This window comes from Peromyscus eremicus, chromosome 16_21 (assembly GCF_949786415.1).
Source record: "Peromyscus eremicus chromosome 16_21, PerEre_H2_v1, whole genome shotgun sequence".
NCBI classification, from domain to species: domain Eukaryota; kingdom Metazoa; phylum Chordata; class Mammalia; order Rodentia; family Cricetidae; genus Peromyscus; species Peromyscus eremicus.
Window position 1 is genome coordinate 57,664,799 of NC_081432.1, and position 22,880 is coordinate 57,687,678.

General features: G+C 48.3%; 1 protein-coding gene and 1 long non-coding RNA gene across 3 annotated transcripts in view; one reads left to right on the top strand and one right to left on the bottom strand.

Moving 5' to 3' along the window:
- Clic5 (chloride intracellular channel 5) overlaps window positions 1–22,880 on the top strand; it is a 147,176-nt gene that overhangs the window by 98,983 nt on the left and 25,313 nt on the right. For both annotated transcript variants that reach the window (XM_059282219.1, XM_059282220.1), the window contains exons 2-4: window positions 4,765–4,874; window positions 9,520–9,645; window positions 16,463–16,569. In XM_059282219.1, coding sequence (XP_059138202.1) covers window positions 4,765–4,874; window positions 9,520–9,645; window positions 16,463–16,569 — 343 coding nt within the window. The remainder of the gene's footprint in view (window positions 1–4,764; window positions 4,875–9,519; window positions 9,646–16,462; window positions 16,570–22,880) is intronic.
- Window positions 18,624–21,249, bottom strand: LOC131926668 (uncharacterized). Its single transcript, XR_009383537.1, has 3 exons — window positions 21,097–21,249; window positions 20,096–20,184; window positions 18,624–19,899 (listed from the first exon to the last, which is right to left on the bottom strand). It is a non-coding gene; the product is annotated as an uncharacterized LOC131926668 (long non-coding RNA).

A 22,880-nucleotide genomic window follows, 5' to 3' on the forward strand; every position in this document is an offset into this window, starting at 1 on the left:
TTCTCACACCTTGGTAGACAGGAAGCAGGAAGCAGACAGGAGGTGGGGCTGGCCTATAAAACCTGAAGTCTTCCCCTCCAGTGACCCAGCAAGCTCCCTCTCCTCAAGGTTGCACAACCTTCCCAAACAGCGACCCCACCTGGGGACCAAGTGTTCAACTCATGAGCCTATGGGAGACATTTCTCATCTAGACCACTGTAGCTGAAGTTTTCTCCAGTCCTGCCTGGCCTATGGTCAGGACAAATCTCTCTCACCTGCCAGTCCCGTAGCCGCTCAGACCCAACCAAGTAAACACACAGAGACTTATATTGCTTACAAACTGTATGGCTGTGGCAGGCTTCTTGTTATCTAGTTCTTCTATCTTAAATTAACCAATTTCTATTCATCTATACTTTGCCACATGGCTCGTGGCTTACCAGTACTTTACATCCTGCTCCTCATCATGGCGGCTGGCAGCATCTCCTCCACTCTGCCTTCCTGTTCCCCCAATTCTCCTCTCTGCTAGTCCCGCCTATACTTCCTGCCTGGCTACTGGCCAATCAGTGTTTTATTTATCAATAAATCATAGCAACATATATTCACAGCATACAGGACAGACCACAGCAGCAACTCTTGTTCATTAGATCCTAATTTAAGACATTACTAACACGTGTAGAAACCACAAGGACCTACAAATCACAGCATTCCCTGCATTCAGGCATGGTTAACACAGAAGGACTAGAGGGAGGCCCATGCCTAACTCAAGGTCATCATTTCACTGCACAGGTACCGGGACTCTGGGAGACCATAATGTGGCTGGGCCTAAGGACTCTCAGAAAAATGTTAAGAGCACCAAATCTGGAGGCAGACCACTGGGCTCAATCCTGGCCTTACCATGATGGGAACATTGGCCAAGTGGACGGTTTCTCTGTGTTTCAGTTTCCAATCTGTAAGGGTTGGTAAGATGCCATTTTGCAGACTTCTCACAGGGAGCAAATAAATTGGTTGGTAATAGTTGTAAATCTTTTGGACCCTGGTGCCTGATAAAACAGGCCTTCATTATTGTTATTAACATGACAATTATTGTATGAGATTCTTGCCAGCCAAGAATTCCTTTCTAAAAATTTGGTGTGTGTCTGTGTGGGTGGGGATGGGGGTGGGGTTAGGACAGCTCAGCTGGTCAAACTGCCTGCTACTAAGTCTGACAACCTGATGCTCAGGATCCATATGGTGGAAAGAGAGAACCTACTCGTAGTAAATTGCCTTCTGACCTCCACACATGCACTGTGACATACACACATACACACAAACATGCACACATCTAATTGAAAAATAAATAAATAAAAAATAAATTTACTGGGATAGTATCTTAGCATGTAGAGGCTGGCCGTGAACCCCCTAGGAAGCCCAGGCTAACCCTGACCTCTCCATCCTGCTGGAATTACAGCGAGCACCACAGAACCCAGGCGAACTCCAGTGTTCTCTTTGTCTCTCCTTCAGTTCCTCATCCTCCCATGAGCACAAGAGGAAACTAGATGACAGTATGTGGACATGGGTTCCAGAACAAGTTTTAAATGCATGTCCTTTGGCACCTACATGTAGCTGCCCCTGAGGTGGAGATATGGACCTGCTGAGTGCTGTGGGGGGATTTCTCAGGGACTGAACATGATAAACGCGTTTGCACCGGACTGTGCTGAAGGGGGTCACCATCTCTCTGAATGTGTTGTGGGACTTTTAGTTCTGTGTCAGGTGCCCCTTTCTGGTGGTGGTGGCCCAGGCTGTCTTGGGTCCTGGGGATGGACCCAAGGGAGAAAGTAAGACCTGGATAGTGATGGGAGTGGTTAAGAAGGTAAAAGACATATAGTAACGACTCCCAACCAAAGCTGTGAAAGGCTTCAGTTTTCTGTGATAAATGTGGGCCTCTGCGGGGTTCTCAATCTTTGCAAGGTAGACATCAGCCAGGAATGGTTGATCATGCTCTAATCATGAGAGGATGCACCCATGCCTGGCATCTGGGCACCACAGCTGTGCAGACCTCAGGGGGGAATAAAAGGAAGGCTGCACTTTGGAAATGCCCTTTTTCCTCTCTTAAAAGGAAAACCTTGCTATGGGGAGGCAGTTCACTGTTAACGTGCTGGCTTTGCAAGCCTGAGACCTGAAGTTTAGAGCCATAGAACTTACAAAAATGCCAGGTGGGTGGGCAGGCATGGCAGCTTACCAGCTCTGGAAGCTCTGGAAGGCAAAGACAGGATCACTGGAAAAAGCTGGCTAGCAAGATTAGCCGTATCGGTGAGCTCTGGGTTTGATTGAGAGAGGCTGTCTCAATGAATAAGGTGGAAGAGTGATCAAAGATGATTCCTGACAGACATCAACCTCAGGTCTCCACATGCATGTACATATATGTATCCCCACACACGCAAAGTGTGCAACACATGTATACACACACCACATGAAAATGGAAAAAAGACCCCTAAAAATCGTAATAGCCCTTGTTCCTGGATGTTATTTGCATGGTTTCTAGCTTTGGGAGAAATCCTAAGGGTCTTTGCTGCCTGAGGAGTTCCATGCCTGGCTACTAGTTGAGAGAGTGCCACAGAAGCCAACATCAGAGACTGGAGTCTGTAGGAAAATTCTTCCTCAGAGTGCCATGTTGAGGAAGGGGCAAGAACCACTGGAAATCAGTCACACAGAGACCAGTTTGCCAGCCTCTCTTGTCTGTTCTCAAGTTTGTTGGGAATAAGTGCTCTATACAGCTCAGTTCTCTGAAGTCCCCTCAGGGTAGAGGTAAACTTGCCTGTTGGACGCTCTGTTGAGGAGGACCATGAGAGGGGTGGATGGGAGAAATACCAGCACTCAGTGCTGTCGCTATTGTTGTGGGACAGGCCTGTCAACCCCCTGACCCACCCTGCTGAAGGCCACAAGCTCTCAGAGGGAATGCATTTGAAAACCCTCCTTGGGGCTAGACCAGCGGCGGCTCAGTGGTTAAGAGTCCTTGTTGCTGCTTTTTCAGAGGACTCCCGTTCAGATCCCAATGCCCATCTCCAACAGCTCACAGCCGCCTGGAACTCCAGGTCCAGCAGCTCTAATGCTCTCTTCCAGCTTCCACAGACACTCACATACACTGTGGGTGCATGCACTCACATGGTCATATCCACCCAGACATGCATATGTACACATAAATAAAACTCCTGAAAATTAAAAAAATTAAAAATTAAATTAAAATTAAAAATCAGCTTCATCTGGTGCTAGAGATATGGCTCAGTGATTAAGATCAGTTGCTGCTCTTCCAGAAGACCAAATTTAGTTTTCAGCACCCACACAGGACAGCTCACAGCTCTCTGTAACTTATGCTCCAAGATTCTAATGTCCTCTTCTGGCCTCTACAGGCACACACACACACACACACACACACACACACACACACACCACACAACATACACACACACACTTTGTTGTTTGTTTTTTGTTTTGTTTTTTTGAGACAGGGTTTCTCTGTGTAGCCCTGGCTATCCTGGAACTCACTCTGTAGACCAGGCTGGCCTCGAACTCACAGAGATCTGCTTGCTTCTGCCTCTGGAGTGCTGGGATTAAAGGCATGCACCACCACTTTCCAGCTCACACACATTTTTTTTTTAAACTCTTCAGGGCAGTTTTCCCCATCGCCCCTAACACACCGCTAAGCACCAATATGTGCTGTTGAATAAAATGGACGTATACTAGCCAGAGCTAAATGCCATAGAGATTAAAGTGCCACTTTTGGTGATTATCCTGGCTGTAGGAGGTGGAATCACAGCCCAAGGTTCTGTCCTTGTGACATCCTTAAGGAGCAAGAGCCCCAGAGCCCACACTCCTTGTTACTTGAGTTTTATCTACAGAGCTCGTTGTCTCAAAAGGCAATATATCAACACCCTATGAGTCTCGCTTCTAGCTTGTCTCTAGCCAGCAGATGGAAAGGGAGAAAGGAGTGGAGCAAAGGCTGTCAGTCATTCTGAAATTCAGTCACGTGACTCTGGTCAGGTGGTCAGCCACACTCCTGAGACTCAATGTCTGTGCCTCTCTCCTCAGCCTTTGCATTCTTCCTTCATTTTGTGGATATTTAGGTTCAGGCATTTCTTGAAACACTGAGTCAGGTTGGTGGTTTCTGCTGGTATCAATCTTGTATTCCTTCATGGGCTTTTGGCCTGGGTAAAGGGAGTAACTCAGAACAAACAAATCATTAACATGGTGTGTGCTAAACTATCATAACATGTACACATGCAGAGTCCCTTCTACAAGATAGAAGTATAAGAAGGTGGAGTATAAATATACCTTTATGATTTAGAATGCAAAGGTGTTGCTATCAATCCCTTCTGTCCCTATCACAAGGACCAAAACAACAGAAGAATGTATTTTGGATGAGCACAAATCATGCAGGTGTAACTGGAGCATCCTCAGAAAGGGCGGCTTTCTGGTCCATGGAGATATCCAAGCATAGACCAGCTGATTATATGGATGTATAGAATGTTGCGTGTGTCAGACTCTGTGGTGGCTGCAGGTCTTGTGGTTTTAACCTGATGTCAAGGTTCTGCAGTTTCAGAAAGCTCTGGTTCTAGAACATCTCATGTTGGAAACTCCAGTTCAGCATCATTGCTCTGAAGAAATGTTAGGGAAACAGAGATGGATACAACGGGTCCCTGAAGTCAGCTGGGATGTGGCTGTAAGCCCAAAGTCTGTTCATTAGCATCCATGTTCTTTTTTGTTTCTCTGTGCCCTGGGCCTCAGGCATCTGCCCCTTCTCTTTTCCAGGCTGGAATTGACGGGGAAAGCATTGGCAACTGCCCATTCTCTCAGCGCCTCTTCATGATCCTCTGGCTGAAAGGAGTCGTGTTCAATGTCACCACTGTGGACCTGAAAAGGTAAAGGACCGCATGTTCATGAGGGAACACCCGGCACAGGGAAGATTCAGGTGGGATGGGAGGAAGCCAGTGCCATCCTGTGGCTCCAGGCAGCCTCTGATGGATTCCATCTCATTGCCCACAACTGTTCCCAGAGACCAGGGCACAAAGGAGGTTGAAAAAGCCAGGACCTCCCTCAGGGCTGTGCTTCACTACCATGACTGTCGAGAATTGATTAGCAAGAAGAAAAAAAAAAAGAAATCATATGGTCACTCAATGAGAATCAGTCTCAAAGATGGGCACAGGCATCATCTAAAAGCACAATATTTATTACAATAGCACAGACATTGCATTTGTGGGATGTAGCTAGAGTTTTCCTGCCTGGCCCACAGTCAGGACAAATCTCTCTCACCTGCCAGTCCCACAGCTGCTCAGACCCAACCAAGTAAACATGGAGACTTATATTGCTTATAAACTGTATGGCCGTGGCAGGCTTCTTGCTAACTGTTCTTATATCTTAAATTAATCCACTTCTATACATCTATACCTTGCCATGTGGCTTATGGCTTACCAGCGTCTTCACATGCTGCTTGTCATGGCGGTGGCTGGCAGTGACTCCCTCCGCCTTCCTATTTTCTCAATTCTCCTCTCTGTTAGTCCCACCTTATACTTCCTGCCTGGCCACTGGCCAATCAGTGTTTTATTTATTGACCAATCAGAGCAATTTGACATACAGACCATCCCACAACAGTGGGACCCTGGTGGGACTTTAGGAGTGACAACTGAGTGCTCAGGGAATTGGAGTCCAGACCGTTTCTGATCCTTTACCTTCACTCTCAGAATCCATAGTGTGAGGGTTCTAGACCAGAGAACTGCATGTAGAGGTCCTAAAAGGAAAGAAATGGCTTGATTGTGTCTGTTCATTTGAGCTTCAGAGTATCATTTTATTCATATTTATTTATTGTGCTGATGGCCAAACTTGGAGTCTCATGCATACTATTCAAGTGCTATACCACTGAGCTGTAGTCCTGGTCCTCTGACTAGAAGTCTTAAATCCTAACAGGCTTCTTATTCCACTGGGGCTACCAGTGCCCAGAAAGCCTTTACGGCATCCCTCTGCCCACAGTGGAAAAGCATCCAAAACAGTCTATGCTTTATACAGTTCTCTCAAAGCTTCTCACTGTGTCCCATCTGCCTGTAGGCTGGCCTACCTCCGGCTGCTTTTGCTCCCAGCTAGGAGGTTTCTTCTGTGTAGACAGGCTTCTCTTCCTCATCTCTTCAGAACTGCAGAATACCCGCCTCCAGGCTCAACTTCAGCCCCAATTCCTTGGTAAGGCCTCTGTACCCCATCACTCTCCGGAGTGGCCTCCCTTTAAACTCACCTAGCTCCTATGATCTGGGATTAGGCATAATCATTATTTAACATTTCACACAGTTATAACATCCACAGTCTGAGTGCTTTATAACCACAGAGGGTAAAATCCTGTGTAAAATCCTGTACTAATTCATAAGGGAAAGCCCATGACTCCATATTATACAAAAAAGCTGAGACCGACCCACCAAGGTGACCTGCCCCACGTGCCCAGCCAGAAATAGGAGAGGCTGCTACTAAGATCCTAGTTTTAGTGCAATAAGGGAACATGTGTCTGCCATGCAGCTCGTGTCTGTAACAACTGAAAAGAGCCGACTCCAGAGCCTGGGGAGTCGGCTTCCACAGAGACCAGAGTCCTTAGATTCTCACCTGTGGAGCTCTCCAGAGTTCCCAGCTGGAGCTCAAGCTGGGGAAGGGAGTCCCTCCAGCATCTTAGGGATGCCTCTGTCTCTCTCTCACATTACCAGACCTGGTCCTGCCAACACCTCTCTGAGGCAGGCCGAGTGAGTAACACCATCATAGCTTACAGTACCATCTACATGCACATATATTCTAATTCCTAGGAAAAATGATCTCTTACTCTGGTATCACCGCTGATTGGCGGAGTGATCTTGAACTTTTCTGAGCCTCAGTTTCTTCATCTGTCCAATGAGGATTAAAAAGCGATGCCTTCATAATCCATTGGAGTGCTGTTGAGGGGTTAAAAAGGTCATGCCTTTATGTTTGGGGTTCTACTTGGCCTACTGCGTGAACTTGAAACCCAGCAGTAATGTTACATCTTAGCAATGTTCCTGTCCCCATGACATTGTCAATCCAAGGAGCTAAAAAAAAAAAAAAAAAAAAAAAATGAGGCACATGAAATCATTTACAAATCAGATCTGGAAATACGTAATTCTGGACTTTCAATTCCAAGTGCTAATAAGAGACCTACACATACAGAAGGAGTGAGACTGGCCAGCAATCTTTGGACAACGCCCAGCTAAGCTTCAGAAGGCAGAGGGGCATGTCCCCAAGGTGTCAGAATCCAGCAGTCAAAATGTACTCCATATCCCAGAAACAAAACCATACCACCACCCTATCAACAGATCACTGTATCTTTAAGCCACAGTAACTGCTCAAGAATAAAGCCAGTGAGGACTTCCTTCCTCAGTGTCAGTTGCTAAACAGGAGGAACCAGCAAAGAATGTCCTCTCTTTATGGGAGGGGAGGGACACACACAGAGTCAACAAAGGCTCTAAGTCAATTAGATTTTAAAAATACTTAGAGTCTCAATTGTCTGAGTTCCAAGTGTCACAGAGTGAGTCTGGAGAGTGGCCTGTTGGGAGTGACATGGGAGCAGCATGTCATTGAAATTCTTTTTGTCCCCTCCCTAACTGATTAGGCCAGGAATTTGTCTCATTACAGACGCCTCTGCCCCTCTTGCTGACTTCTTACAATGCCTCCATCTCATATTTTCTGCTCCAGTGTCCACAGGAATGTTGCGAACTCAGAGAACACACAGGGCAGTGGATACTTCACATGCCCAGAGACCGCTGCCATCAGCCCCTCTCTCCTTCCCCAATGCCGCCCTCTGGTTCTCCACTCTCTGTTCCCCTCCCTCATCCATCCTTGCTCTCACCTTTGACAGCCTGGCTGGAGGCATTGCAGAAGCACACCACATCACTGGCAGGAACAGAGTCAGGTCCCCCTTGTCGCTGTCACCAGAGGTACTCCTCAGTGGCCGTCAGTACGCTGTCCAGCACGAACTGGGTCCACACCAGGCACTACTGAGGGCAGAGTCCAGAAAGTTCAGTTGGTTACTTGTTCATTCGCCGGATGCGTGCTCCACATTTCCCCGACTCTTCTCCAACATCTATGCCTGCCTCTCTGGATCATGGGGCAACTTCAGCACCTCCCTGTCCCCACTGTGTGCCTCGGAGGTAGTGGGGTTCACTGACACCTGATTATGAATGTGAGCAGCATACCCAGAGGCCTTCTTTCTTCATTGTTTTGGTGTGAGGAAGTGGGAAACGTGCCCAGGGCCTTGCACATACTAGGCGAATGCTCTGCTGGAACCCCAGCTCTCTCTTTGCGCTTTCTGCTTTGATATGGTGTCTTGCTAAGTTGCACGGACTAAACCTTGAATTCACTCTGGAGCCCAGGCTGGCCTTGAACTTGAGATCTTCCTACCTCAGCTCACCGTCTAGTTGGGGTGATGGGCCTGTGTTCTCTCTTCTGAGGGACTGTGTCAGCTAAGTGTCTTCCTGGTCCCAGGGAAACTGGTGACAAAAGGGATCAGCTTCCCCACACACATACTACATTTACTCGAGTCCCGTTAGAAGAATGAAAAGGGATCAGCTTCCCCGCACACATGCTGCATTTACTCGAGTCCCGTTAGAAGCATGAGGCTCTAATTCCTTGGAAATTGATCATTTATAATCTGAAGTAACCCCCAAATGCTCTCAAAAGTTTGTTTTAAAAGATTCCATTTCTGACTTGGGAGATTTTAAAGTGACACATATTGAACAGAGTTTTAAAAATACTTCATAACACAACTAATTTTTAGTAAGATTAAAATCATAATAGTCATATTTTAAGAACAGTTTGTGCTCAAATTAAGATTAAAAACAGCAAAGGTGAACTCTGGTGGATTATTAAGAGGTTACCAGTAGGGCAGCCTCCTCCTCTCCCAAATGCAGTGGAAAGCTCAAAACTTTCATAATCGGATTGGAGTTTTTATCAATATCAGGCCAACTTTTGATCTCTATTTCACAGCTAAAATCATTCATTTTTTTAATTTAAAATTTTATTTTACAAGTATGAGTGTTTTATTTCCATGTGTGTGTTTACTTTGTGTGTGCAGTACGTGAAGAGGCCAGAAGAGGGCATCAGTTCCTCTGGATGGCCGGGTGTGTCCTTAACCGCTGAGCCATCTCTTCAGCTCCAGGGTGTTGATTTGTCAAGCCTGGAATTGTGTGTTTCCTTAGACTGATTGGTGAAGCAGGGTTTAGAAGCACAGCCCTGCACAGTTAAAGCTGGGAGCTAATTTACAGTCACCATGATTCTCTCCAGATTTTTCCGGTTGTGTTCAGCTTCATCTTGTGAGGTCCCTCTGCCATTTCCTTCCCCCAGATGAGTTTTCTGTGTCGCATCATAGGCCTGCAGAGCTCGGGGCAGCTTCTACTGTCTTAACCCCGTACCACAAACCTGGTTATGCTATGGGCATGCTGATTAGCGCCAGACTGGAGTTAAATACATCTCAGAACGGGAGGGCCCCTGGCTCCCGCCATCCCCTGAATCTCACTCTCTCCACAGAAAGCCAGCCGACCTGCACAACCTCGCTCCTGGCGCGCATCCGCCCTTCCTGACCTTCAACGGGGATGTGAAGACTGATGTCAACAAGATAGAAGAGTTCCTGGAGGAGACCTTAACCCCTGAGAAGTAATGAGCTGATTCTTTGCAGAGCTATGGGAAGGGAGAGGGGTAGCTGTGGGAAGGCAGGTTCCCAAAGGGGCTACTTCACTTTGGAGCCGGGCCCTCTCCTTCTCAGCAGGGTGGAATGCCAATCTCAAAGTGGGTCCACTAAGGCCAGATGCCCGGAGGTATTGCCAGTCAGTTCCTACAAAGAGTGACTTTAGGGGCCCTGGGGAGATCATTAGCTCTCCTTCACCCGTTAGGCCTGTTTTCCTGACTCTAGCTCACCATACCTGGAAAACCTCGAGATGGGGCAGATTCCCTCATCTTCAGAGGTGAGATGAAAGGTGACATAATATGACAGCAGACCAGGAAAGGGACAGCTGGCTCCTGAAACCACACCAGGAGTCACAAGTCTGACCAATACTGACTGCGACAGGCAGGTGCCAGAGCAGAAAGACCTCCCAGGGACAGACTAGCTGCTACTGATCGAAGAGGAGAGAAGAGACCGAAGAGGAGAGAAGAGACACACACAGTCTAAAAGATGCCGGAGCCTAGGCTCATTCCTTGTAGAACACTGTAATCAGAGATTCAAGCAATCATACCTCATTGTTTGAAAACGGGCCCTGCTTAAAGAACGCAGCGTGGACTCAGGGTAGCCAAGGAAAGATCTTCAGCAAACACCTTGGACATTCAGCCCTAAGACTTGCCCTGGGGGCTGGGAAAGGAAGTGGTGTGAAGGGCCGAGGACACTGCTCAGTTGGCGGGCGCTTATCTGGCACGCGAGAAGCGCCGAGTTCAATCCCTAGCTACACACGAACCAAGTGTGTTGGCGCACGCCTGTGTTCTCAGCCCTCGGGAGGTAGAGTCAGGAGGCTTTGAAGTCACTCTTTGGAGTGCAGGAAGTTCAAGACTAGCTGGGGTACGTGGGATCTTGTCTAAAATGAAAACCTCCATAACAAAATAGGCTGTAGGTTCAGAGTCAGGTAGGGGGAGCTAACTGGTAGTAGTTCAGGCAAGGCAGAAGGAAGGGTTCGGCCGAGGGAGGGGACCGAGGAGACTGGTAAGGGAAGTGGAGTGGGACCACCCACCACCCTCTTGTGTTTACTGAGGTTGTGTTTACCTGTCAGCAGATGTAGTTCCCGTGTGTCAGGCACCACACTCTCCAAATCATGTCATCCTCTCATCAGCCCTGGGACCTCGGAGGAAGGGCTATCCTTACCCTCACGTTTTTATAGTAGCACAGTGGGATAGCCCACGGCAACCAATGATACCTTACAGTTGGAAAATTACTCATCTCTGTTGTGCTCTGATGACGCCCTGAGCAAGGACACGGTCTCCCTTAGGGACATCCTATGTTACCACATTAGGACAGTTCGCTGTTTTCACACTGAAGGGGAAGCGGCCCGCAGCCCGTTGGAAGCGGCTGGGTATAGACTTTCAATAAGGGCATTAGTTCAATTAGTGCAGCCACACACAACACCCAGCAGGCCACAGCCAGAAGCCGCAGATGTCTGTGAACAGAACGCCAGCCAGCTACTAGGATGGAAGTGTCCTGAAGGGGCCGACTCCTCTTTCTTGCTCCCCTGGGACTCAACCTCATTTGCTGTTTGCGCTGCTCGCAAATCCCACATGCATAACTGTTTTCAGTAACTCAAGCGAAGTCCAGACATCGCCCGGGGAGGTTAATACTGTCTCCTTGGAACAAATCCTTCCATGCAGGAATGTCTTCCACCCAGTCTGGCAAGGAGGACATGTCCACATGGTTTTCTGTCACGCTGATAGGTGGGATAGGCTGCTCGCTCTGCCAGGGGACATTTGTGTCACCTTGATCCATCCCATCTGTGCTGTTAGCTTCAGGCCTCCTCCGTGAAAGAACATGTCCTCTCCCAGACAGGTGCCATCCTGGTTCTTCACAGTCAGGTTAGCCAAGACCCCTGGCTCTCATCACCTCAGCCAATGTCCACAAGGGGCACAAAGACCCTGGGATTATGTACATTTTTTGAACATTCTTCCTGAAGAAGGTCATTATCAGATTCATTGTCTTTTTTTTTTTTTTTTAAATCAGGTTGTAAAGTTTCAACAGTTCTAGCAGGACCTGGCAGTGTTGGGCATGGCCATTCTAGCTTCTCTCTGCTGCTCACCCATGCTATGGGTGCTGAGCATGCTGCATCCCACCCAGGTCTTTTCTGGACTTCAGTTAAGTGTAGGAGGTGTGATGAAGGGCATTCCTGCCGTGCTAGTGACATGCCTATCTCGGCAGGAGGTCCTCGAGGTCATTAAGTGAACTCCTTCAGAGGCCTCTTAAAGTAAGGACCCTACTTAGTGACAAGATCATCCAGGGTCCTTCTATGCCTCTGTGCCGTCAGGTTGGGGCAGGGGCTGCACTTACCGGCCAGTAAATATCACCAAGCCAATACCTCAGTTCTCAGCTCAGAGTCCTGCCAGTCTGCCCTCAAGCCAGCAGCACGGCCAACCTCCCCACTAACCTGGGCAGGCGGGTGAGGTGGCTTGCATCCAGAGGCCCATGTGCTGTGCTGCCTGGCCTTCTGCTTCTCCAGGGGGCAGCAAAACTCCCTGTTTCCTGATGCTGTGAAGCCGTTTGTTTTTTGTCATGCTGCTGTTTGTGAAAACTGCCCGAGAGCCGAGACTTTTCTCCCTTAGTTTTGTTTTTTAAAGGAGAGGAAATCACATACAAATACTCCAACGCTTTAAAAAAAATTCCATTTAGTTCCACGGAGCATTTGGTGTCACGATGAAGAATCCTAGTTTCTAAATGAGACTAACATCCCTCCCTTTTGTGGACCTATTCAGTCCACGCTGAGGGAAAAAGTACAGGAGCTCATGGAGAGTTATTATTGAGACATACCTGGCCCTTGCCTGTGGTCTCCATCCCATAGCCAGAGTGTCTAGGATGCAGAACTGAGAAGCATTGCTGCCTAGCAACCAGTTGCACATCCTGTGTGGCTTTAGGCAAGGCTCTCTCCCTCCTGGTGTGATCATCTTGGAAATGAAGGGGTGACACTCTATGTCCTTCAAGATCCCTTCCAGCCCTAAACCTGTGACTACATGACTTTCACAGAGGACTTTCCTAGAACTGACTGTTTTAAAATAATCATAGTGGGTAGAAATTGGGATAAGAATTCAGGGGTGAAGGGGCAAGTGAGATGGCTCAGCACTGAGTGTTTGTCTTGCAAGCCTGAAGACAAGAGTTTAGAAACTCACTTAACTATTCTTGGAAAGCAGAGGGAGGGGATCCCCCAGAGCAAGCTGGCTAGCTAGATAAGCCATCTTGGGGAGCTCTGGGTTTGATGAGAGACCCTGCATGAACAAATGAGAATAAGATAGAAATTCAGTGTGATGGAAGATGATTCCAGACATCAGTCTCGGGCTCCCTATGCATGCACACACATACCCACACAGGCCACACATAAAAACATGAATACATGCGTGCACATCTCTTTCACACACACAAACAATTGAAGAAGGAAAGCATAGAATTCAGGAGGCTGAACAAAATCCAGCTGGTTACATAGTGTGCCATGTCATCAGTCAGCTGGTCACATGGTGTGCCATGTCATCAGTCAGCTGGTCACATGGTGTGCCATGTCATCAGTCGGTGGCAGGCATGCACTGAGTATTAACAAGGCTCCAAATCGAGGCACTGTGATTGTGTTGTTTTGTTAAAATATATAGAGAGATCTCTTGCAGCAATAGAGCGGGATTGTGTTCTCCTGTCCCTCTGAGAGGCAGAGACACAGCTTCAGAGGCTCCCATAGGACGCTGCATGGCTTGAAAGTGAGTTCTGGAGCCTGTGACTTGGTTTCATGTCTACGCTGTTAAGTAGAGCTCTCGTGTAGTAACATGAGGTACAGTGGCTTATTAGGACAAGGGCGTTTGCCACCTAAGCAGAGTCTCCGTGGATGGTGTGGCCCTCTTCCACCTTGTAGCCATATCTACACGGCCTCCAAGGTGTCTTCAGCAGAGAGAAGAAAAAAGAGGGGCCACACACATTGCTTTCAAGGGCCAGAGCCATGAGGAGTTACATCACTCTACTCCACCCTGTTCCATTGGCTAGAATCTAGTCACATGACCAGAGTGTAACCCCCTGGGAAATGTAGAAAAGCCCATGGATCCTTAGTCAGTATGCACATTTGCTGCTACAGGAAAATTTAAAACAGAACAGACAGAAAAATACTTCTCTAATTTTTATTCCCAAGCACTATGTGATATTTTGCAAGGCAACATGAACAAATTTCTGTTCAGCCCAAGGAGGACACCACAATAGACCATCAAATGACTCCACCCAAGTCCAGCCTGGCAAACCAATGCACTCATTAGGATGACTTACAGGATCGTGGGCAACTCAAGGGTGAACCCCAGCACGGTAACTGCTTATGAAATCACTGCATCCCTGAACTCCTGTACAACTTGAACCCAGCTCCACGGAGGAACTTCCTCTTCCCCAGGGAGCCTTAGAGAGGAGCTTTGTGGATCATGTGACTCCCTGAGCTTCTAGAATCTTATGTGATTCCCTCCATACACCAGGAAGGGATGGTTTTGATTTGGTGGAAATCGCTACACGCATCCAGATCTATGAATGGAGGCCCGTGAGGGTGCTCTTACAGGGCTAGTGTAGACGACACTATTGCATAGCCCAGTGCTTTACAAGAAGAGCTCATTCAATGATAAATAGTGAGAAACCAGATTCATGCCTGTTCCGTGGCTGTCTTGGGTACAATCCTAAGTGACCTTAGGTCTTAAACCACCGATTGTGGGAGAGATGGATTAATGAAGAAGTTAGACTGCCAGATGTCAGGCTTTCTCTGTGTAGCCCTGGCTGCCCTGGAACTCACTTTGTAGACCAGGCTGGCCTCGAACTCACAGAGATTCACCTGCCTCTGCCTCCCAAGTGCTGGGATTAAAGGCGTGTGCCACCACCACCCAGACACAGGGCTCTTAATCTTAAATAAGCATAGACATGACAACCAGGTGCTCAGTCAAGGGTCAGAATACTCAGAGCTGTTAACCAGCTTCTAGGTGAGGGCTTGGTGAAGTGAGGCCGCAGGGATCATGGAGAAGAAGAGAACTCACACACGTGAGTTCCAAAGTCTAGAGCCTCAGGACCCACTCCAAAGCCAGGCAGACTCGGCAGCACCTTTGATACCAGCACTCAGGGAGCAGAGGTGGGGTCCCCCAGATCAAGCTGGCTCTTATTCATGTTAGGCACAGTTCCTGCCATGAGGCTTAGGACCACGCCCAGCACAGAGCTGCCACTCAGTGCAAGTGAGTTTTCCCTGTCATCAGAGCACCAAACAGGAAGGACACTGCTTTACAGTCACAAAACTAGCTTCTTATCGGTCCTTAATGATTCTCGGGTCCTTAAATGATCCTTTTCCTTGGGCCCCCAACAGCCTTTGCTATAAAATGGGAGCAGTGGGTCCTTCTACACCTGCCTGGTCCTGAGGACTTTTCCAAGGGCAGTGTCTCTGACATTAAACCTGCCATGGCCCCGGGAGCAGGACAGTTCTAGTTAATGAGATCATCGAAAAACAAAGGAATGAAAGAACAATGACAAATGATCTCTGTGTGTTTGCACACACATGCAGGTGTATGCACACGTGTGTGCATGTGTGTATGGAGGCCAAGGTCAATTTGAGTGTCATCCCTCAAGCATTACCTCCTCTCTTGTCTGGATCTCTCCTGGCTGACCAGAGAACTCCAGAGATCCCCGCCTCTCCAGCACTGGGATAACAAGCACACTGCCACCCTCGCCTTCTGACATACATTCTGGGGGTCAAATTCAGGCCTTGATCTCGCTGTCTTTACTGACTGAACTATCTCCCCAACCCCACAGCAAATGATTTTTAAAGACTCCTTTGGTTGAAAAATATAAAATCTGAACAAAAGAATTTTGCTTAATAAACAAAGCAACCAGAAGCATACGGTAAAACCGTTCACTCCAGATCACAAAGACCTGCGCTTACTGTTAATGATAAGTGTCTACCTGTCTCCATCTCTGCCCACTTCTGACTGGCCATATACATAACGACTTTGTGAAAAGAATGGTTGGATTTTGTGTTGTTCTTTATTAAAAATGAGCACCACCTGTGTGATGATGGTGCTGGGTTGAGTCCAAGCATTCCCACACAGGTGAGCTTCCCTCCTCAGTCTGTCTCAACGCCAAGGACCCCAAGCCCGGCCCTATCTCTTGTATTATTTTTTAACTTCAAAATGACAAACAGTGTAAGGGATGGAGTGGGGGATCCTTGTAAATCTCCATGCACACTTGGAAAATCCAAGTGATAAAAAACCACATGACCTTTGGGCAGAGGCAGGTTAAGTTCTTATTACCACACACAGGTAATAAGCACCAGAATGGCATTTTAGAAGCACACAGGGGACACTCTTCCTTTGGAGCAATGAGGTGGGCATCTGCTAGCTCTGGACAGCTAGAATGGCGGTGGTAGGCCTGACACCAGATGGGCATTTTCATGAGCTCAGAGGAAATAGCAGGGACCCTCACCTGACACAGAGGCCAGCCCTGTGTCTCTGTGTACCATTGGTGATGGTTCCAGGAAGAGGACTATGGATGGTATTCTGGTTCCTTGCCCAACAGGCTGAGTCACTCTGGTTGAGTCCTTCAGTACCTCACTGGCCTCTGACTTCCTTTATTATGATTGAGGGCTGAGTGCCCACCCTTCCTCTAGGATGACTACAAAAATCCCAGAAGATGGTAGCTTTCAGCCAGGAAAGAGAATGCTGCCCCCTGCGATGCAAAAGGGCTTGTTACTGAAGACCCCTGTTCTCACAGTTTCATAGAACACCGTGCCTTCTCTTCCAGGTACCCCAAACTGGCTGCGAAACACCGGGAGTCCAATACTGCGGGCATCGACATCTTCTCCAAATTCTCAGCCTACATCAAAAACACCAAGCAGCAGAACAATGCCGGTGAGTGACCCTCCGGCCAGGGCCTGCTTCATGCCAAGTGGTGCATCTTTGGCTTGCTCATGGCCATGTCATACCACCAGGCCAGAGAAGCTTCTGGAACCAATGCTACTTGTTATTTTCTCATCTGCACTCATCCTCCTGACTCAGAAGGGAGGGCCCAGAACTTGGTGCCTGCATTGTAGGAGAAACAAGAGCATGCTATTGCTGATTCAGAGGCAGGGGTGTAGCTCGCTTCGGAAACTACCTTATCACACAGGCATGACCTGGAAGGGTTCTTGGTGCTCTGCGTTTTCCCCAGACATATGACTCCACCTGTGTTCACAATGGGACACAACTTTCCACTTCTTTATAGTCCCGGAAAAGCTTTTCTGGGGCTGACAGGAAACATGCATCGGGCAATGAGGGTCAAAATTTGGTGAACCCTACAGACCTAATTCTCTTCGCAGTTATGAATGTGGGGAGTCTGGGGAAGGACTTTGGAAAGTCCAGCTCTCTCCTCCACACAGCCCTTCCTTCCTGGCACTGGCTACAAGTCTAGGACCTGCTTCCCCTGTGATGCCCTGTCAGAGGGGTCTGAGTGCACCACATTTAAGCTCATGGAAATTTCAGTCCCTCATTCAGCAGTATTCTTTAAAGATTTCTGAGGTGTCTGTGTGGGACCTGAAGAGTGGTTGTGAGGCCCTTAAAGGAAAGAGGTAAAGAAGAGCATTCCCTTGACCATGGAGAGAGAGGGTGAGCTAGATCCCTGGGGTCCAGTGCCAACCCAAGCAAAGGAAATGCCATAGGACACTTCATGAATGAAACAGTCAGTGATGCACAGTGGACCACAGGAATATACTGGGTGTTCTTGGAGTTCAGATCAGGAGGTGTCTCTGAGTACTCATGAGAGAAAAAATGGTATATAGCGAGACCAGAACCAGCATAGTAGGAAGGAGATACTCCTGCTACAGCTACTGGGATCTTGGTTTGAACCTGGAGGTTCAAAGAGATTCATGACAGAGTTCAGGATGGGAGGAAGGTAGGGGAAGTCCGGGAAGGATTAATTGGCTCACAGTTTGAGAACACAGTCCACTGGCAGAAAGCCAAGATTGTCAGGTACCAGGTCACTTTGTGCCCACAGCCTCCTGTGCCTGTTGGAGGAGGAAGGCTCCAAGTCACACACAGTCAAGTTTGAAGACAGACGGCATAGTACAGTTTAATCAAAGGGAGTGGAAAGAGTTGATTCATGGGCTAGGAAGAAGAAAAACATCTATGAAGGTGCCTGAAGTAGGAGTCCATCCTCTGAGGAAGTCTCTAGAAGGATTTCAACCAAAGCTAAGGTCAGAGTGTGCAGGAGGTCGGGAAGGTGGGAAAAGGCTAAGGCCAGACGTTGAGAAAAGAGGCCGGAACCTGCAGTGCTGGTCTGTGTGTCTTTGATTTTCTCCCTTGGACGACAGCTGCTAGAAGGACATTTAGAAGCACCATAAGAGAGAAATCGTTGGAGGACAGAAGACAGTATGTGGAAAATATTTTAAGCATACTCGGTGATCTTGCTTCATTACAGTTTGGATCCTTTAGTTCACTGAATAATGCCCCCCTCCCAAAGGTTACATGTACCTGTCCACCTGGACCCTCATAATATGGCCTTATTTGGAAACGAGGTCTTTGTAGATAAGCTTAGCTCAGGATCTCAAAATGAGTTCATCCTGCACTCATGAGTAAATCCAATGGCTGTTGTCCTCATAAAAAGAGGACACCGAGATGAGGGGCAGAGGATCACATGAAGACAGAATCTGACAGTGGAGTCACAAAGCCACAGCCACAGGTACAGCCACAGCCATAGCCACAGCTATAGCCACAGTCAAGGCCACAGCTACGGCCACAGGCACAGACAGAGACACAGCCAAGGCTTTCCAGAAACAGAAAGAGCAAAGGAAAGGTTGACATTTAATCTGGAATATTCGGTCTTCCTGAACTGTGAGAGATATCCCGTAATTTGAAGTCACCCAGCTGGTGGTCTTTTGTTGCTTTAAGTCCGAGGAGACTAACACAACCTGTGATAGGTATTTTCCGACTGCAGTGATAAACAGATGAGAGGAGCGACTTTTAATGAAGGGAGGGTGACGCTGACTCACAGTTTGAGGGTACAGTCTATCTCGGAAGGAAGGCATGGGGCAGGGACTCAAGGCCGTGTTCACAGTGTATCCACAGTCAGGAAGCAGGTGGAAGCCGATGTACTCGGCTTGTTTTCTCCTTTTATCCAGTTCATTAAATCCAGGACCCGGCCCAGGGAATGGCGCCACCCACGTCAGGGTGGACCTTCCTTCCTCCTGAAACCTCTGTGGAAATACCCTCGTAGACACACCCAGAGGTCTGTTTCCTAGGTGATTCTAAATCTAGTGACGTTGTCCATCAAGATTAAGTATCAGAGCCCTCCGAGCTTCCTGGAAAAGAACAGTTATTGACACTTTGCTGGCCCAGGGCCCAGAGGCCAAGGAGGGGACCAGGGACTTCCCTCTTCCCCTGGGCAGGCTGTCTCTTGAATTCTGTTTCTTCAGACTGTACATCTAGTGTCTTTTCACCTCAACCACAAATATCCTCCTCCATCCTTGTCAGAGCGCCCTCAGAAAGATTATCTCATTTGAATCTTCCAGACTTTTTAAATTATAAATGGTATTTACATATTATCCACATTTACAGTTCTGTTATGCCCAAAGCCAAAGCAACAGTTTCCACAGAATACCGAGTGTCGATTTCCTACGAACTCAATACTCTCCAATTTTCATTGTTTCTCTTCTTCGGTTTCACCCTGGTTTTCCCCGTAATGGGCTTTGCCCTTCTGACTCCTTCCCTAACACTCATTTGCACATTTCAAAGCTCAGACATGTCTGCTTTCTCAATAGCTGTCCCCCACATGCTCTGTTTGCCCCAGCCCCACACTGAGGTCACCCAGGCTTGTAACTACCCACTGCTCCACACTCCCTTTCACTTTTCCTTCCTCCTGTCCCATCCCCAGTTTTGGTAAAACAGGATCCTAACGTCCTTAGGCTCAGCCAGCCAGGGACCCATGCTTCGGCAGGCCTGTCTTCCTCGTAGAGATAGCCTCGCTCCTGCAAGGGAGCCCAGAGCCACACTCTCAAGCCAGAGCCAGCTCTGCGCTCACAATCCACATGCTCCAGGAGACAGGCCATGGCTCCCTCCATCTTCTTGGGACTCCAGGCTGGAAGCTCTAGGCTTTCTGAAATCCATCATTTTGCCCTCTTTCTCACTGGCTCCTCAGTTGAGCATCTGTGTTTCCAACATCTTACTTCAGATGGTAGGACCCTCTTCTTAATTCACTATGTCATTTCTCTGAAAAAAAATTTTCAGTTTTTCAATATTTTTTAACTTTGTGTACTTGTGTGTCAAGTTACACATGTGTGGGTGGAAAGGTGTGCATATGCACATGTGTGTACATGTATGTGGAGGCCAGGTGTCATTCTTCAGATGGTGTCCCCCTTATTTCTTGTTAAGGCTCCCTCTCTTGCTGGTTGGTTATCACACTCACTGATTGGTTGGGAACGCTGTCCATTGAGCTCCAGAAATACATTTGGCTTCTAAGTGAGACCACGCCACTCCAAGCCACCATGTCCACTACTGGGGATCAAACAGAAGTCCTCATTATTATGCAGGAAACACGTTCCCAGCAGAGCTACCTCTTTTTCCAGCCCCCTCTTTTCTCTCTTGAGCGGAGCCCTCTCTCCATCCTTCCCCTGGACACACTGTCGATGGTCATAATCTAGTCCTGCCCCGTCACCCAGAAAGCTCAAGAAAGGCCAACACTGCAAATACCGTCCAGCAGGGTGGATTGCCCCTCTACTTGCTCGCTGGCTTTCATAGCTCCCATCCCAAATCTCCCAACTGCTGCAAGCCAGACCTCATCCGTGGGAAACACTCGCAGCTGGGACTCAAGAGTATCGGCCATTAATTTGTATATTCACCCTTTCAGTTAGCCAGCCAACAAAATCCCGTGGAGGCTGGGGAAACGGCTCAGGGAGGAAGAGTGTTTGCTCTACAAGCATTTGGACCTGGGTTCAAATCCTCGGCACCCATGAAAAAGCTGAGCATGGCTGCATCATGTGGCTGTAACCCCAGCTTTGGGGAGCAGAGATAGGTCTCCGTAGAGCTTGTTGGCCAGCCAGCCTAGTGGAAAAGGTGAATTTCCAGGTCAGCAAGAGACTCTGCCTCAAGTCAATAAAGTGGAAGGCAATAGAGGAAGACACCCTGTTCTGGCCTACACACACACTCATGTGCAAACAATAGACACACACACTCATGTGCAAACAATAGACACATACACACACATACTCATGTGCAAACAATACACACACACACACACACACACACACACACAGCACCTACTCTGAACTCTTTTGAAACAGCATGTCTTATGTGGCAGACACTGAACTAAGTTCTTGAAGCTACCAAGAGAAGCAGGTGAGAGCCTTTGCTCTTAGTGAACTCGCTGTCTCCAGGAGCTAGAAGGCAGGCAGATGCAGGGTTACTGACCTGGGTTTGAACTGCAGAACCAGCTGAACAAATGTGCCTGAAAGACGTGTTCTCTCCAAGGCTGTCTCTGAAACTATGATATGAACTCACTAATACTTCTGACGTGCATGGCCGTGGTTTTTGTGGCGGGTTCATGTGTCTCTTAAGTCAAAGCATATACACACCTTGGCACCGTGCCTGGCATCTAGGGTGTGCCCACTACATGCTAATCGTAATCACTGTGGTTGGAAACCTAAGACAGTCCTGCTTCTGCCTTCGCTCTTCCTTCCTACCCACCCCCAACCAGCGTGTGCAGGCCTCTCACCCACTAGTTTTTCTCTGCTTTGTAAACTTCATCTCTCCCTTTCTTTTTTAATTTCTGAAAGCATTATGTGCTGCAGTGTGGGTGTCGAGGTCAGAGGACAACTCCGTGGGGTTGGTTGGTTCCCTTCTTCCACCTGTGCTCTGGGTCTGGGGATTGAACTCAAGTCACCAGGCTTACCGGGCAGGTGCTCTTACCTACTCACTGAGCCACGGCACTGGCCTTGTTCCTCTCTTTAAGAACTTTTTAAATTCTGTGGTGTGTATGTGCAAGGGCCCTCGGAAGCCAGATGGCTTGGAACTTGTTACAGAGCACCCACAGGATGCTGGGAACAGAACCCGAGTCCTCTACAGGTAGGAAGTGTTCTTATCCCGCTCCTTGCATCTGAGTTATCCCCGCAGCTCCCTCGCCTTCCCCTTTCCTGAAGGTTCTCACTGTTCCCCAAAATGTATGCACCTCAGATTGCCACTGGCGTGGCCCTGATCTCACACCCTCAGCCTCCTGGTGTGTTTTGTGCTTTGTTTGGGGGCCTGCTATGGCACTGCCCCCTGTCCCTGTCATTGCCGCATCCAGATCCCCTTGGCCTTCTGTGACCAGATTCTGCCTCCAACCTATCCCAACCCTTCCTTCATGTTCTCTTCAAGCCCCGCAAGTGGCCTGGATTTTTTTTTTTTTTTAATGAATAGATCATGAGATTCTACATTCAGTCAAGTGTGCATACGCAGACTGCTTTGTTTTCTGTCTCTGAGGCCGTACTCTCAACCTCCCTCTGCCAACACCCCCTCACCACCTGGCTTCACCACACGAGCTGAGTGACATCCGAGTGTGAATTGTGGCATCTAGATGCTCCGTCATATCCTGACAGTGCTGCATCGTGCCATCATAAAGCCTGATCACGCCATCCCATTTCTCCATTGTGATCCCTACACAAACACTGTTTCTCCGAGTGCAGAGCCCATGAGCTGGAGGGTCAGCTCCTCACCACCACCTGGGTGCCGCTGTGAACAACCCTTGTCTCCCACCTCTGCTCCATGAACCCTCCTTGGAGATGCTGCCGAGCCATAGGGAACCCCAGATGAGCCAAGATGGGGGACAGGGTTAGTAGTCCCGACAACCCTGCCTGTCCCCACTGCAAAGCATGTGTTCTGTTGTGGGTTCCCCTCTTCCCTGGAGGTGATTCTTTTACGCTGTCCCTCAGCACATCCCTCCTCCACTCTCTGTCATCTCCCAAGACACTCCAGGCTTCTCCCTCTGAGCACTCATCTCACAAATGGCCATCAGAATGGAGCTGAAAATCTCTGCCAAGTCACTGGGTCTTCACAAATTCCTCTTAGCTACTTACCATAATTTAGGCATAGCATACTGCATTTTACTTCGTTTTCACAACCTCTCTTTCCCTTACACTTCAATCCTATCAGTTCCTGGGGCACATTTCATGTCTTCTACCATATGGCGCATTCCAGGCAATTAGCAAGGGATGGAA